Source organism: Eulemur rufifrons, chromosome 19 (assembly GCF_041146395.1).
Source record: "Eulemur rufifrons isolate Redbay chromosome 19, OSU_ERuf_1, whole genome shotgun sequence".
NCBI classification, from domain to species: Eukaryota; Metazoa; Chordata; class Mammalia; order Primates; family Lemuridae; genus Eulemur; species Eulemur rufifrons.
In genome coordinates, this window is record NC_091001.1 from 57,503,857 (window position 1) to 57,522,437 (window position 18,581).

Consider the following 18,581-nt stretch of genomic DNA (forward strand, 5'->3'; position numbering starts at 1 on the left):
AAATAAAAGAGCAAAACACAGTCCGATCAGCTAGATGTAAAAAACAAACAAACAAACAAACAAAAAAACCTGACTCTCTGTTTAAAGATAACCAACCAACTCTCCCATTAGCTTTTTCTTCTTAAATGTCTTACTTTCTGGCCTATCATGAAGAGGCTCTAATAGTGTGTGTGTGTGTGTGTGTGTGTGTATAATATATATATATCTTTTTAGAGACAGGGTCTTGCTATGTTGCCCAGACTAGACTCGAACTCCTGGGCTCAAGTGATCTTCTTACCTCAGACTCCCAAACAGCTGGGACTACAAGTATGTGCCACCATTCCTGGCTCCTTCTAGGATAGAGGCTAACTTCTAGACTGTAAACTAAGTCAAAAGGCTAAAACCTTATTCTAAAAGGTAACTGATAATCTTAGCCAGTGGTTTTCCAAGGGTGGTGCCAGGGCCAGCAGCATCACCACCGCCTGGTGATTTGGCAGGAAGGGAACAAAGACTCTTGGGTCCCAACACAGACCTGCCATGTGAGAAGCTAGGGTGGGGCCCAAGCCACGTGTTCTTCCACAAGCTCTCAGGACATTCTGAGGCCTGTTGAACTTTGGCAACCCCTGCTATAAAGCTGTGCTCCTTCTTCAGGGTCATCTCTGTCACATAGTAATGAGACCAGCTTGCGCAAAGCTCATTGGTAGCACAATGTTGCTTCCTCGTCTCTAGAACAAGCATTTACTGCACTCCTAGGCTGCAGAGAATCCCCTTCCCAGATAGAACATGTGAGGCTCTGTGTGGTGCACCATTCTCAGGTACAGGTTTTGACAACTGACTCCAATTATCTATGACAATTAGTGTCTGGGTACCCAGGAGGTATGAATCCTAAACTGGGATATTTTATGATTTGCTTTCAACCTCCCTCTCCTTTCTCCAAATCTTAACCAGAGAAGCTAAAAGCACCGATGTCTCCTTAATTTCAATTTATTTCCCCCCCTGCCTTTGGCCAACTCCTGAAAACAGAGTGGTCCTGCAGAGAAAGGGCTGAGAGGAGAGGTTGAGGGAAAGAGACAGCCTGGATCATTCACAAACTATACCCCCCACCAGGGGATTTTCACTGATCATCATGCCCCTCCTTGTTCCAGAAAGGATTTTAAAAAGATGTCTATAAGATAAAAATAACAGGTCGTAAAATCAAAGTAAATGGGGGTGGGGGAGAGAAGATATGTTGGAACACAAAATGCAATCAGAGGGGTCTTGTGTGTGTTTTTGAGAGATAGCCTGGAACATCTGTCATATCAGAAATCAAAAAAGCTATTACAGGCCTGTTAGCGTCATGTCAAAAAAAACTCAGGAGTGAACCTGAATAGGCTCCATGGATCAAAGATGAGAAATTACCTTCCTCCTAATGGTGGTACACAAATCTGGCTCTAAGTTTACTAGCAGCCAACATAAAGATGGAAATGCAATCTGTTTCATGATTTACAAGGTCCTTAAGATAAAAATAAACCAGTTGCTAAGGAAAAACACAAGTATTCCTGGTCTTGAGAGGAATTCCTCCCTTGGATCAGTTTACAGTTGGCTGTTATTTTTTAAAGCAATGAGGGGGGGAAAAAGACAAATCTTAACTTTATAACTACCTCTTAATCCTTATTTCAAAATGTACTCTTCTATAACTAAGAGTTAAGAGAGTTGTCTGGAAAAAAATCTTATAAAATTGTTGCCCCCTAAAACCCCCCAAATCAAAAAACCTGCCCCAGATCAAACTTGTACATTTGACTCCCTGTAGCAAACGATTTTGCTTATAAAAATCACTGCCCAAAATGCTGCCCGGCCCAACCTGGGAACCAAAACACACATGATGTGGACACATGCAGGCAAACATAGACAATATGCACACAGTTTTAAATGTGTTTCACTCTCATGGACTCAGAAGTACCCTTTAAATCAGGCTTGAGTTTACTGATTGGGTCTTTGACCAAATACTTTTCTGAGGGGCTACCCTGAATATAAATGTTTCCACATGGGATAAGAAATTATGAGTGATTATTACAGATCACTGTCCTCCATACATCTCACCTTTTACTCATTCAGAGGAGCTGGTACAGCCATTCATTTAAAAATCATGTTCCCTGCTACACTGACAACTGGTTTGGTTTAGCTCCCCTGGTCAGACAAAATCTGGTTCCCAAATTTGTGGGATTTTTATAAGCCACTCTGCTCCCCACATATCTGCATGTATACATATGGGGAAACGTATGCTTATTGTCTACACAATCTTAGGCTTATATTATTAAAATACTAATGCTTGCTATAAAAAAGACAATCAGTGCATATGTATATGAGATAGACAATGACTGTCCACTCTTTCTGTAGTACTTATAACAAGCATTTTGCATTTTCCATACATCAATTCAGCTTATCCTCACAACACTCCTACAGCATATGTTGTACTTTTACCATAATCTCAATTTTGCTGATAAGAAAACTGAGTCACAGTGGAGTAGAGCAATTTACCAAAGGACTCAGCAGTAAGTGGCAAGGCCAAGATTGGACCTTACTTTAGCTCCAGAGTCCATGTTCTCAGCCACGGAGCTATTAACCTCTTCATACACTAGAACTCAGAGTATTTTACTATGTGCTGTGGGTGTGTACATAGTTTTGGGGGGCTTTTTGTTTTTGTTTTTTTTTTTTGTGGACAGGATCTCACTCTGTTGCCCAGGCTAGAGTACAGTGGTGTCATCATAGCTCACTGCAACCTCAAACTCTTGGGGCTCAAGTGAATCCTCCTGCCTCAGTCTCCTGAAGAGCTGGGACTCCCTACAGGCACATGCCACCATGCCTGGCTAATTTTTCTTTTTTCTTTTTTTTTTTTAATTTTTATAGAGATGGCATCTCCCTATGTTGCTCAGGTTGGTCTTAAACTCCTGGCCTCAAGCAATCCTCCTGCCTCAGCCTTCCAAAGTGCTGAGATTATAGGCATGAGGCATCATGCCCAGCCTGGTTTTAAAGTCTCCATCTGTATGAACTGCTTAAGAAAAACAGAACTATTACATAAAAACCCTATAGTCTTAAATTTGAACTTTGAGTGTCAATATAAGCACATGATCTATTTAATCACTAAACAATCACAAAAATAAAAAGTCCACAGACTCAACATAGTTCTACTGAAATGGCCTAAAAACAATGAACCCATTACAGTAATGAGTAACCCTACTCAGAGTCTGTTTTCCAAACACTTTCTCCTCCAATAAAAGGAATTAGGACTTCTTGGATAAACGCACATCGTGAGCCCAGAATATGTGGTCATATGAGAAATCAAGAAAGCTATGAAAGACTCTAGGATCATATCAAAAGGATTCAGACCACCTAGACAGGCTTCTCGTAGTGGAGGTACAAAAATACCACCTATGAAGTAGTTTTGGAAAAAAGAAAAAACCTAACTCCAATCAGGCCTTTAGATCTAACAACCAATTTATAGGCCATACAGAGGGTATGTTAAACAATACCACAATACCAGGGAAAGCCATCAGCAAAATTCAGACTGTGGAAAACTAACTCTATAGGATACAGCCATAGAACCACATTTCTTCAATAAAAACATTTCAAGAAGGTGGGGGCATATGTTGGATGGACCTATAGATTGAAAGAAAGCCAAAAGCAACAGAAGTGAGAATCCCACATTCAACCTTGCATGATCTGGATATCAGGGTGTCCTTTCTGTGTGCTGTCTAGTACAAGGCAATGAAAAATGAGGTGCTTAAAAATTCATATGCCATTAACAACATGCCCATTTCTCCTTGGACATCTGTCATCACTTACCGCTCCTCCATGAGTTCCCGTATAGAGGCTACCGTGGGGCCTGATCCCAGGTGAGTATAATATGGGCCTTCATCTTTCTCCACTATTTGTTCTGCAGAAACACAGAGTAAACATTATTTGGAGATATCAATTAGTCAACATTAATCTAGAAAGGCAAACCACCAACAGAAAAATTAATAGGCAGTCACAAAATAGGAAACCCCCATGGCTTATAAGCATGTGAAAATGTGTTCAACCTTATTAAGAATCAGGAAATACAGATTAAAAATCACAATGAAACACCATTATACACAGATCAAATTGGCAAAAATTTTAAAATCTGATAAAACCAAGTGTTGTCAAGACTGTGACCTAACCACTTTGGAATTTAGCTTATCATTACTCTGTAAAGCTAAACAGTTGCACCCAGCAATTCCATTTTTAGACATATACTCTAGACCAGGTGTCAGCAAGCTGCTCCATTCCTAGGTAAATAACCCCAAAAGATCTGAAAACAGAGACTCAAATGTATACTTTGCCAGTGTTCATAGCAGCATTTATTCACCACAAACAAAAGGTGAAAACAACACAAGTGTCCATCAACAGATGAATGGATAAATAAAATGTGGTATTCTCCATATGATGGAAAATTATTTGGCCATTAAAAAGAATGAAGTTCAGATACTTGCTAATACATGGATCAACCTTGAAAACATTATGCTACGTGAAACAAGTCAGACACAAAAGGACAAATACTGTATGATTCCACTGATTATGAAGTATCTAGAAGAGATTAATTCACAGAGACAGAAAGTAGATTAGAGGTTATCAGGGGCTGGGAGGAGTAGGAAATGCGGAGTTATTGCTTAACAGGTACAGAGTTTCTGTTTAGGGTCATGAAAGTTTTGGAAATAGTGGTAACAATTGCACAATATTGTGAATGTAATTAATGCCACATAACTGTAAATATTATTTAAATGGCAAATTTTATGTTATATATATTTAACTACAATTTTTTTAAAAAAGGAAATAAGTACTGATACATGCTACAATGTGGATGAACCTTGAAAACACTGTTAAGTGAAAGACATCAGATACAAAAAGGTCATGTTATGTCTCCATTCATATGTAATATCCAGAATAGGTAAATCTATAAAAATAGAAAGCATCGATGGTGGGAGACTGACATCACCAGGCTCCACCCCCAAACCTGACCATTGTTAAAAAATAATAATAATGAAAATAAATAAAAAGCTGATTGGTGGTTGCCAGAGGCTGGGGAGAGGGGAGGGGGAGGACGGAATGGGGAGTAATTGCTTATGAGTAAGCAGGGTTTTACTTAGAGTGATGAAAATGTTTTAGAACTAGAGAGATGGTTGTACAACATTGTGAATATACTAAATGCTACTGAATTGTTCACTTTAAAAGAACTGTTATGTAAAGTTCATATCAATTTTTTAAAAAGGAACAAGCCATTCATGTAATAAGATGGATGAATTTTAAATGAATTTTTCTAAGTGAAAGAAATCAGACCCCAAAGGGTATGTAATAGTAACTTTGGAAAATAATGTTTTGGCTGGATACTATCGGGCTAAAAGCAAAAAGAACTATACACACACAGTAGTATATCTACTGTACTACAGTTGGTAAGTTTGTTTCATGGCTAGGAGACATGACAATTAAATGTAATGTAGAATCCTACATTGGGTGCTATAACCAGCAGTCCCCAACCTTTTTAGTACCAGGGACCAGTTTCACGGAAGAAAATTTTTCCATGACCGGGAAGAGGGAGGTGGGGCAGAGCTCAGGCGGTGATGTGAGCAATGGTGGAGCAGAGCTCAGTGGCCCCGTCCCTAACAGGCCACAGACCAGCACCGGTCTGAGGCCTAGGGGGTGCGGACGGCAGCTATAACAAAAGGAGGATCATCACTGGAAAAACAGATGAAATCCAAAGTCTGTAATTAATAGCATTTTACCAACATTAATTTCTTAGTTTTAAATATGTCACAATTATGTAAGACATTTACATTAGGAGAAGGTATATAAAGGCTATACAGGAACTCTACACCAACTCTGCAACTCTCCTAAAAATGTAAAATTACTTCAAAATAAAAAATATTAAAAAAGTAAAAAACAAACACACACAAAAATCAAACAAACAAAAAACCAGGCAGCGAGTCATAATTTGTTGATCCTGTCCTAAAAATCTTGGTCACACACATACAAAAGTCAAGAGTCATTACCTCTGGGAGATGGGAGAGGAATGTGATTAGGAAGGGGTTACAGGGGACTCCTGGGCAGCTGGAAATGGCCTATTTCTTGATCCAGGTGACGGTTACAAAGGTGTGCATTTAATAAAATTTCATCAACTTGTACATGTTTTGGTACTTTCTTATGTATAGAAATCACAAATTTTAATATGTAAAAAAATTAATTTCATACCTATTATATGCAAATCATTATGCTCAGCTTTATGGGGGATACAAGACAGGATAATACCAGATTGTTGCCTTTAAATATTAATAGTATATGATCTAGCTGGGTAGACAAGTCCCACATGTTAAGAAGATATCTGATGACATTTCACATCACTGGGAAAAATTAAATCTTTAGTGCATGGTGTTAAGACAACTAGGGAAAAACCTTTGATCCATACTTAATATTTTACCCCCAAAATACATTCCAAATGGTTGAAAGATTTAAATACAAAAATTATACAAGTTATACAAAAATTATACAAATTAAATTATACAAGGAGAAAATGGAAGAGTTTTTAAAAATAATCATGGAGTAGGGAAGGTCTTCTCTAAGTATAACATGGAAATCAGAAGCTGCCTTCCACCCCAAAATAAAGAAAACTCTGGCCAGATATGGCAGCTCACGCCTATATTTCTAACACTTTGGAAGGCTAAGGCAAGAGGATTGTTTGAGCCCAGGAGTTTGAGACCAGCCTGGGCAATATGGTGAGACCCTATCTCTACAAAAAATTTAAAAAACTTAGCAGGGCTAGTGGTACACACCTGTAGTCTCAGCTACTCAGGAGGCTGAGGTGGGAGGATTGCCTGAGCACAGGATTTCAAGGCTGCAGTGAGCTATGACTGAGCCACTACACTCCAGCCTGGGTGACACAGTGAGACCATGTCTCTAAAAACAACAAAACAAAAAACAAAACCCTGATAAATTTAACTAAAGAAAACTTTGCAGTAGTAACTATCAAAAGTCAAGCTGAAAGACAAACACCACACTGGGGAGAGACATCTGGAACTCATAAGAGTCAAAAAAGGTATTAATACATTAAGAGTTACTATAGCTAAATAAGGTCAATAACACAAAAGAAAAATGAAAAAAGGATAAATCATTCTTAGAGAAATGCAAATGGCTCAAACATACATAAGGCTACAGTAATATGCCATTTTCCCCTTGTAAGAGGAGTTACCAGCAAAAAGTCTGATAACTCATCGTGTTGGTGAGGGGACAGGAAAAAGGGCTGTATAGAAAGCAATTTAGCAACATATTAAAATTACAAGTGCATAATTTGCTTCACTAGCAATTCCACAGAATTTCAAATTTTTCAAAGAATTTATTTCTAGGAATTTGGTTATATTTGCATACATATATAATATATAAAGAATACTCATTGCATCACTGTAATGAGAAAATATCAGAAATAACCTAAAGACCAGTTAAAAACATTATGGCACATTCATCTATATTATTAAGCAGCTGCCAAAATGAATTAAGCAGCTCCAGGTTTACTGACAGAAAATGACCTCTAAAATATTTTAAGTGGGGGAAACCCCCCATGCATAATATGCTATAGTTAGTGTACAGAACCATACACATTTGTATATACACACGCAAAAAAGGTGTCTATATACATCATTACCAACATAAAAATAGCAGAATAAGAGCAAGTTTAAACTGAGTTCAGTTGTGTTCTGGTTTAAAAAAAAAAAAAAAAAATGGCTAGCAATGGTGTTTGCAGTCCAGCAGAGGCATTGATCACAGCTGTTTACCACTCAGAGCTTCCATTCAGGGAGACTCCTCATCCTCCCTCCTGTCCTGGGTCAGCTTGCCTGAATTGTTACCGTGGTCTCCTGACGCTTGGTTTCCACCTTCCTAAGTCATCCTATCCAATGCCACCAGTACACTTCCCAAACCGAAATCCACTCACACCACTTCCCATTGATGATTCCACACCAGACAGAAGACAGAATCCAAATTCCAGAGCGGAGTCCACAGGCCCCCACCATGCCACCTCTGCACACCTCCCTGCCCGGCATCCTGCTCCAGCCACCACAGGCTGCTGCCGCCTAACCTCTCAGTACCCGTGTCTTTAAACACATTTTCTCTTTGACAACAGTGCATTCCTGTATTTCTCCCTTTGGAAAAACTCATCTCTTAAGGCCTAATTTAATGTCACCTTTTCTTTGAAGCCCTATTGGACATTCTCAGGCCCGTTTTCCCTCTGGACTCCTACAGCACACTGTACACAATAGCAACATAAAGGCATGTATCATAATAATTATTAATGTGACACAGAAGAACAAACACAGATCTTGCAGACAGAGACCCAGGCAACTACGCCTAGTTACCTTTGCAACCTCTCTAATTCTAACGCCTTTTTGTGTAAAATACGTAAAAAGAGCTTAAGGTCATATTTGGCACATAATAAGAACTCTATAGGCAGCTATTGTCCAGGCTCTGCCAAACACATTGCATGACTGTGGGCAAGTTACACAACCTTTATGAACCTTAACATAGTTAAAATAATGTTTATATATAATAGAATTGTTGAGGATTAGAGGAGATGTACCAGTGCTTAAACATTTCATGAATTAATGAATATTTTCAACCAAAGAGTTAAAAACTACTTGCTCCAAATATACATTATTTTGAACCATGAAAGAGACGATTACAGAAGGATATGTGTGAAGATGGGGGCGAGGAGGAAGCCGAGGGGGGGCAAGTGCAGTGGGGAGGGAGAGAATATGAGAATGTGGGTGTTGGAGGTAGGGTCTGAAGGCTCCTTATAGGTACACTAGGAGACCACGTGGCACACAGAAAATAGAACATAAGAATACGCCAGAAGTTCTGGGCTCTGTTCCAGTTTCTATTGTCTGGAGAAAATTTAAAGTAACAAATTGACTGCAGGGTCTTACAATGGAACTGGAACATAATGTAGCTCTCAGTGACCACCTTCTGTCCCAAATCAGAAAAACTCAAAACTGTACATGGCAGAGAAAGGGAAGAGAAAAGAGATTTTCAAGAAGATGCAAACTGAGTCTTAGCAACCCCATCCTGGCAGCTGGGAAAGAAGATATGAAGATCAAAACCAAGCCAACCTGGAAACTGGCTGGTCGGGTTTCTCAAGCAAGGCCACTAAAACACAAACAGCAGACACAGCTCTAAGCGCCAAACAAAACCAAAGCCACTATAAGCAGTTTACAAGGCAGCCCAAAGAGTTTCTTAAAAGCATTGTTTCTTTTCATTATAATACATCCCTTTCCCTGAGTATATGTCTACATGGGGGAGAAGATACTCAATGGGAAGAAATTTGACTTACAAAGTATGCTTAGTTATAAAACTACTATATAAGTACAAATTTAATTATTCTCATATAAATGTTTACATATATGATATATATTCTTATATGTTATACATAAATATACACACAATCATTCCCAGTTTCCTGTTATGTAAATGTCTCATTTTCATACAGTTTTTGCTTTATGTATTCAATGTTATTATATATAGCACTTAAAGGTTCCTGAGCTAGGAACTAAAACAGTAAGCCCAAGAGAAAGGACACACAAGTACAAAAATCAAAGTAGTAAAAACCTGTATTGTTACATTTTAATTATAAGTATCACTGTGTACTTGGGTTCTTCTGTTCACTGACAGAACATAAAAGCAATGACATTCTGGTAGCTGTAAGAACCCCTAGCTATCTGATTTTGATTTCTAAATACCATTACCCACTAAAAGGAACCAGGTGGTCTTGGAGTGAAATGATTAATTCAAGTTCTAAGGCAGGAAAAGTACAATGGGTGCCCTGGACATCTTGTACAAAAAGCAAAGGATGATTAGGGGTTGGGTTTGTCCAAAGAGCAAAGAAGCTAGTCCAAAGGGGCTTCCCACTAGCCAAATGTGGGACAATCTGAGCAAAAAGAATGACTGTAACTAAAACAAATTAAGTATAAAAATGTTCATGAGTCCATAAAGATATTTTAAAAAGAGAAAGAAGGGGAGGGAAAAAAGACAAACTCTCCTTTACCACCACTGGAGGTGACTGTTTCATTTGTTGTACTATGCAGGATTTTATTAGGTAGCATTAAAAGAAAAATCCTGTCACTTAAACCATGACAATGCTACACATATCACTTACATTTTTCATCTTATTGAAAAAACTTTCAGACTTGTTTAGACAGACTTATCATATATACATAAAAAGAAAACTATAAGTTGAACACAGTAGATGGGTTGTTGCTTTATAAGAATACCATTACCCTTGAACAACACAGGGGTTAGGAGTGCCAGTCGAAAATGTGCATATCACTTTTGACTTCCCCAAAGCTTAACTCCTAATATCCTGTTGATGGGATGCCTGATCAATAACCTAATCAATCAACACATGAATAGACTAATATCTACATATAGTTTATGCATTCACGATACATCTTTTTCTTAATTTTTGATATTTTTAGGCTATGTCATTCATCTTTGAGTTTTCTTAAATTGTTGCCAATCTCAAAAAAATGTTCCAATATATTTACCAAAAAAAATCTGCATGTAAATGGACCCACACAGTTGAAACTCCTGTTGCTCAAGGGCCAATGGTATATGGAATGTGTTCACTTCACCAACCACAAACTTTGGCTTTGCTAAAGTCAAATGCATGCCCAAAAGCTTAGTCTCCATGTTTTGCATACACAATAATTTTTTGTCTCAGTGCTGACTCATACTGTACTCCCCCCCACCCCCAACACGGGGTCTCGCTCTGTTACCCAGGTTAGAGTGCGGTGGTCTGATTACAGAGTTCTTTGTAGCCTCGAAGTCTTGGGCTCAACGAACGCTCCCCCCCAAGCTAGTACTACAGGCATATTTTTAAAATATGAAATATGAAAAGCTATGACAAAATTTATGTGTGTACAGGTGTCATAACAGCTGCCTGGCCACCAACTAGTTTAAGACACCACTGATTATAAGCCATACCCTGACTTCAGAGATCTGAAAAAAAATTTTTTTTTCTTTTTTTTCGAGACAGAGTCTCACCCGGGCTAGAATGCCATGGCATCAGCCTAGGTCACAGCAACCTCAAACTCCTGGGCTCAAGCGATCCTCCTGTCTTAGCCTCCCAACTACAGGCATGCACCACCATGCCTGGCTAATCTTTTCTATATATTTTTAGTTGTCCAGCTAATTTCTTTCTATTTTTAGTAGAGACGGGGTCTCGCTCTTGCTCAGGCCAGTCTGGAACTCCTGAGCTCAAACGATCCACCTGTCTTGGCCTCCCAGAGTGCTAGGATTACAGGCGTGAGCCACCGTGCCCAGCCTTGAAAGTTTTTTTTTTTTTTTTTTTAAACTACACAGACTGCCGGGGTGATCATTATTTGTCAAATTTTACTCATTTTTCCTGGGACACGATAATTTCTTTTTTCATTTCAGAAAAGTTTTCTGTCTTTGTTACCTTTGTTCAGTTAGTTCCATGCTCTTTGGTGGGAACACCAATGAATATTCCCAACAGAACAAATCCATGTATAGGATCCCTACTGTCTCTCTCCTGTGTCCCTCTCCGCCCCACCCCTGCCCATGCTCCACTCTGATTATGGTCATTTCTACATTTTTTTCCTGCTTCAGAGTGATCTTTTGAGCCTGTCCCTCTTTCCTCACTGATTTGCTTTTTCTGTAACTCTGATTCTGCTTTTTCCAGCTTCTAATGCACTTTTAAGTGCTTTGTGATGGCACAGTTCTTCTGGAATTTAATCTGGGAACTCTTGTGACTTCCTTATAACTTCAGCACCTCATCTTTCACTTCTGATGTCACAGTGAACATTTTCTTCAACTTCCCAGAAGGTATAAATCGTTTTTTAAACAATTCTTGTATTCTCTCGAGTAAATTTTCCTAGTAAATGTTATATTAATCCCTCCACTTCGTCCATAGAATTTAATGTGCACCATGTTGGATTTTTTGTTTGTTTGTTAATCATTCTTTTGATGCGGGAAGTTTATCTCTGGTTTCTCCCACTTGACATAACTGACATTTAGGACTGGATACTTCTGTTGTGGGGCTGTTGCATGTGTTGTAGGAGGATTAAGCAGCATCTCTGGCCTCTAGATGCCAGTAGTACCACACCTGTTATGACAGCCAAAAGTGTCCTCAGACATTGCCAAATATCCCCCAGGAGGAAAGGGACCAAATACCCTCCAGTCGAAAGCCACTGGTCTAGACTCACTTGCTCAAAAATAGAGGAGAATCTCCTTACTCCTGTTTACCTGGACACTGCTTAAATTCTACCCTTAGAAATTAAGCTAGAGAATTGGATGTTGCAAAGGTTTCAATTATTAGTTTAAAAAGTTCAGCAGTGTGTGAGGGGATAGGAGGAATCAGGGCTGGTTGTGGACAGTTGCAACTGGGAAATTTCATCTCCAAAAGCACTCTGTTTGTTGGGGCCAACATTTCTAAATTTGTGTGTTTGTGTGTTGAGAGTTGGGTTGTGCTCTGTCCTGATGGGGACAGACACTCTAGGATTTTGGTTCATTCCCTCAAAAGGGAGTTAGCTGGTCACTCTGATAAGACATCCAGTTAAAATAAAGCCCCACAGTTGGCAGGATTTTTGTTTGGTGGTTCAGCAAATATTTTTTCTCTGCACAATGGCCTTTGTTTGGTGCTGTTGGCCCTCAGCTACAAAGCTGGCTCCTAGGATATGGTTTCCCATCTCTCCAGCCAACCATCCCCATGAGAAGCTGGGGCGAAGGGGGACAGTGAGCTGCTTACACTCCCCACGCAAGGCTCCAGGGTGGTCTCCAGTCTATTTCTCCAAGTTGCGGGGTCCCTCTGGGCCTCCATTACTGTTTTTCTCAACACTGGGAGTTGTATTCCCTGGTGTGATCCTTTACTTTAATACAGCTTGATCTTAAGCTGGCAGACAGCCTTGGAATTCATGGTTTAAGATGGGGGCTAATCCCAAATTTCAGTTGATGAAACTTTCCCTTCTAGCTTGGTTTCTTTTGGTTCCTTTCACCAGGTTTCAGGAAAGGAGTATTTTGCTACATTGCTATTAAGTCACCATTTTTCCTTTTAGTCCCCAGGGTAACATGTCTTCCTTCTCCATAAAGAGAAAGTGGCATAGCAGGGAAACGGCTCAACTCCTCTTAAAGAAAAACCTGTTTTATGTCTCGCTTTGATCAGTGAGAGAAGCGGTGAAGTTTTTTTTCTAAAATACAAAGTAGAAAGCTCTAGGGGAGAACTCAGGAGAGCAAAATTCAATTTTTGAGAACGTGCTAGTTATATGGCTCTAGGTATTTTTCTTAACCCTGTGCACTTAATTTTATACTCATTAAAATACAAAAATATGCCCTGTTCCACTTCTATACTATGCTGGGGAGAGAGAATGAAATGTATCCTTTCTGTAATCAGAAAGAATACTCATTGCTACCTAACAGAAAGAGGGATCCTCAATTTCTTTTCTTTTCCTTTGAGACAGGGTCTCGCTCTGTCGCCCTGGGTAGAGGGCAGTGGCGTCATCATAGCTCACTGCAACCTCCATCTCCTGGGCTCCAGCCGGGATCCTTAATTTCTAAATGAACCCTCCACCTTTCCCTCTCTCTCCACACACAGACTAGGGTGTCCACACTTTCCCAGTGGGGAAGCGCGTGGCCGGGAATATACATGGAAGCACAACTGAGGCATTTCTTCTTTCTTGACACTGGTACAGAGAGACGGTTGATAACTGGCGCACAATTAATACACAGATGTCAAACCACACACGGTGTATCTGTCTTCTCTTCCCAAACAATCCTACACAGTGCCTCAGTGTTTAGTCCCTTTCCTGTTGTTATAACACCACCTGCAACTGGGTAATTTATAAAGGAAAGGAATTTATTTCTTTTACAGAGTTACAGAGACTGAGAAAGCCAAGGTTATGGGGCACATCTGGCAAGGGTCTTCTTGTTGGTGAGGACTCTGCAGAGTCCCTAAGTTGTACAGGGCATGACATGGTGAGGGGGCTGAGTGTGCTAGCTCAGATCTCTCTTCCTCTTCATATGAAGCTACCAGTTCTACTCCCGTGATAACCCATTAATCCACTCATGAGGGTGGAGCCATCATCGCCTAAGCACCTCTTAAAGGTCCCACACCTCTCAGTACTGCCACGTTGGGAATTAAGTTTGCACATGAGTTTCAGAAGGGACAAACATTCAAACTACAGCACTCATTTTCCTGATGTAATTTTAGTGGACGTAAAGCCGAGCAGTGTCAGACTGTATAGCTAATTAGATCCCACTTCCATGACAGTCAATAATTGACTGCTAGCACGATGCCTCCTGATAGTCACAAATCCACAGCAGTGGGCAGTAGATGGTTAGGCCCTTCCCCGGATCAGGTGTGCCAGATGAATTTTTTAACACTAAAATCTCAGGTCAGCTGCCTGTGAGCCCACGGGCAGCATGCTGGGCCTGCTGGTGATGGACATAAATACAACAGGCACCTTCACGGTCGACAAAGATTAAAGGTAAGGAGATCGTGCCTAAACCCATCCGACATCTTCATGGAGTTTGAATGTAGCGGTAGAATAAAGCTGACCAGCTAACCAAAAAGTATGTAGGGTACTTGCTATATGCTCAGCACCAGTCTAGATGCTTTAGAAATACAACATGCAGTCCCTGTTCTTAAGGAATCTGGGATTTAATTGCAAAGACTAGTGCACATAGAATAATTAAAGGGGAAAAAAACAGAATCCAGCTTTAAATCTTGACCCTTCTTCAGCACTGATGCTGTTAGGTCTCCCAACCCTGAGACTACTGGTTCTTTAACCTACCCCACCCTCAATTTCTTCCACATCTCCTTCATAGCTTCCTGGTGGAGCTCCTCTCCCATAAGCGTCGGCATCCTCCCTCGTGAGGCTGCTTCTCCACCTACATATTCAGCCTGGTGAAATGACGATGATTGAAAATCTCAACCTACCATCGGTTTGCCAAAGAACCTCCAATTCACAGATTTAACCAGACAGACGCCACCAGGTCCCACAGATGTCTCAAGGTCTAGATGTCCAGACTTGTTCCTCTCCTGGCATTTCTAATCCTGGTGAATGGCAGCACCACCCACCCAGCTGCCCAACCTGGAAGTCAGGACTTGCCTGTGACTGCTCCTTCTCCCTCACTCCTACATCCAGCTGGTCACTGAAGCAGGCAATTCTCTTTCCTATTCTTTCTCTTACCCACACCCCCTCTCCTTCCTACTCGAGGTCACTCTTAATTCAAGCACTTATTATTTCTTGCCTGAACTACACACCTGAGCCCGCAAACTGGTTTCTCTGGCTTTGGTATCATCCCCTCTTCCCCTGAAACTCTCCTCTCCAGCCACTCCCGATCTTTCACCTTACACAGCAGTCACATGTTAATCTATTAAACTTCTATTTATGCTTTAAAACTCAATCAGATGTCACCTCCTCCAGAAAGTTCTGACATCCTCCTACTCGGGGTCAGATTCCCCCACCTTTACATTGGTATCCAAATATTTTATTGTCTCCAAAATTTAAAAAATATGAAGGTTCTCTTTATTCAAACTGAATGAGGGGTGGAGTGTGATTTCTCATAAAAATAGCAACTGCAGGAAATAGACTTTCACATGATTATAAACGGAGATAAGTTTGCAACCCCATTCAGGACACTGGTCCCCATACAAGTTACCTGGTGGACACTGCTATCAGCCACATTCACTGGACAATGCCACTCCCTCGCCAAGACTTTCACCGTGCTGCACGCAAAGGAGGTATTTTCCTTGTGGCCACTTCTTTAGGGTAAGATCATCGACTGGTGAAAAACACAGCATTTCTATGGAGGCACCCTAATCTCTTGCCTTTGCTGTGATTTAGTCTCTGAAGCTTCCCGTGGGCTACTCCCCAGAGACATCAGGACAGCACTTAAAGACTAACACAGACTGCTTCCTCATCTGCAAAATGACTACATCTCAAAGGATGCTTCTTTTCCCACTAAAAAGTCATTTGGATTCTTTCTCTGTCCTAAACTGGCTCCCCTTGGGAATTTCCCCATTACCGAAAATAGACAAAATACACAAGGGCCCTAGCCAACAGCCGCTGCAGCTCATTGTCCTGTCTCTGACGACACTGTTATAGGACGGTTAGGTGCCATCTCCAAAGTGTGCTTCAAAATATTAGAAATATATCCACACCCACACATCCCCTGCAATAATTCAATAGATTAACAGAAATTCAACTTGTGTTAAAGTTTCTCAAACTGTAATATCATGCTGCCTTTTGGAGGAAGGCATTTCCTTTCTTCTACACTTACTTCCTTGAATCTTCAAGGGGTGCCCTTCATTCTAGTATTTCAAGATGCAGAGAACAAATCCATATGAATCCCAGCCAGACCTTCAGAAACCCATAATTTTTATATAAAGGTAAAACAATGCTCTCAGTGTTTGGGTTTTGGTTACCTAGTGATGCCTACATTGGCCAAAATTGCTCATTTGGCAAAAATTACCAAATAACTTGAATAGATTCCCTTTGCTATAAGAATGTTTTATGCTTTTATAAAGTTGTTCCTATAGTTTATTATCAGCTGCACTTAATGGAGTCTCCAAATTTCACTGTCACTTCTATGGAAAATTCTTCTTTATAGTAATCTGCAATCTGCCCCTCTCTACGCACCACTGGTGAGGGATGAGTTTCTGGAATATGGGATTGTCCCATCCGGCAATAATCCCACACTGAGCACCTTTATTTCTAAGCCTTGTTCTGAGGCCAAATCCACAAAGACAAATTCTACTATGCCAGCTGATGAAGACAATTCTGGAAAACAGGATGGCTTTTACTAACACGAACCCCAGGCCCTCCAGAAACTGCTGCAGAACAGATCCCTCGTTCTTTGGCTCTCTTCATCCTACTACCATTGTTTTAGTAAAGACTTGTTTCCCAACTAACCCGTTTCTATCACAATATGGCATGGTGGTTAAGAGTCAGACTGCCTAGGTTCAAATCTCACTCTCACTGTTTGTATGGCCTTGGTAAATTACCCAATCCAACTTCTGTTTCCTCACCATTAAAGTGGAGCCACTGACAGTGCTCGCCGAGCTGTTAAGAGGATTAAATGAGGTGGTGACTAAAGTACTTGGCACAATGCCCTGAACAGAGCAAGTGTTTCATAAATACCATTATTATTATTGTTCTCAACAGCTTCCTAACTGGTCTCCTGCCACAAGGTTATCACCTTCCATCATCCCTCTTCCATGCTACTTCTGGAGTGTATTTTCAAAAATCATTCTTGATTATAAAGTACATATTTCATTGTACAAAATTCAGAAAACATATAAAGGAAAAGTCCCCCATAGCCTGACTATAGAGACAACCACTGTTGGTATATTTCCTTCCAGTCTTTTTCTAATTTTTTAAACCTGAGATGATCATTTATATATACTATTTGTTTCTGCAGGTTTCACCTAAGTATTTTTCTATAATTTAACATCTAACAACACAATGTAGGTTTGGTTCTCCTTGTTTGAAATCAGAGACAAATATTTAATTCATTTATTTCTTTGAAGACGGTGTCTTGCTCTGTTGCCTGGGCTGGAGCGCAGTGGTGTGATCATAGCTCACAGCAACCTCAAACTCCTGGGCTCAAGTGATCCTCCTGCCTCAGCCTTCCAAGTAGCTGAGACTATAGGCGTGGGCCACCATGCCCACTTTTGGGTTTTGTAGAAATAGGGTCTCACTATGTTGCCCAGGCTGGCCTCAAGCAATCCTCCTGCCTCAGCCTCCCAAAGTGTTAAGGATTATAGGCATGAGCCTCCACACCCACCCCAAATATTTTATTTACATTAAATACAAATAAAATATAAACTGGAGCAATGAATGACTGGCAGCAACGGAAAACTCTGCTCCCCTTATCTCCTGCCCCGCCTCCTGTCTATCAAGGCAACAGCTGCCAACGTTACCATTGCTGGGTTTCTCTGATGCACAGTCTACTGCCTGCACTTTTGCTCACTGGCTTCAAGCTGAGATGTGTCCTCCCTGGTGGGGCTCCTCAGGTCCAAGGAATGCAGGAGAACCGTGCGGTTTCAGGCCCACCCCTGGGACACAAGCCTTCCATCCTGCAAACTTGCTCCTTGCTGCTGTGTTTACGTATTTCTTGGAGTGGCTGCTTTCTCGCCTCTCCCCATCTGTGTTTGCTGCATTTCCCAAAACACAGCAAACGCCTGTAATCCTAGCACTCTGGGAGGCCGAGGCGGGAGGATTGCTTGAGCTCTGGAGTTCCAGACCAGCCTGAGCAAGAGCGAGACCCCGTCTCTACTAAAATAGAAAGAAATTAGCTGGACAACTAAAAATACACAAAAAAAAATTAGCCGGGTGTGGTGGCGCATGCCTATAGTCCCAGCTACTTGGAAGGCTGAGGCAGAAGGATTGCTTGAGCCCAGGAGTTTGAGGTTGCTGTGAGCTAGGCTGATGCACAGCAAAGAACAAGAGTTTCCTAAATAAAACTTTACTCCCCTATGATGACAACCTAACCTGGTGTTGCCAAAGGGCATGCTTACAATTTAGCCACTTCACTTCCACACGACAGCA

The 18,581-nt window shown here is 40.7% G+C and overlaps 1 protein-coding gene across 3 annotated transcripts in view; it reads right to left on the minus strand.

Annotated features, from left to right (window-relative positions):
* TET3 (tet methylcytosine dioxygenase 3) overlaps positions 1 to 18,581 on the minus strand; it is a 96,201-nt gene that overhangs the window by 18,801 nt on the left and 58,819 nt on the right. For all 3 annotated transcript variants that reach the window (XM_069494553.1, XM_069494552.1, XM_069494554.1), the window contains one exon: positions 3,802 to 3,892. In XM_069494553.1, coding sequence (XP_069350654.1) covers positions 3,802 to 3,892 — 91 coding nt within the window. The remainder of the gene's footprint in view (positions 1 to 3,801; positions 3,893 to 18,581) is intronic.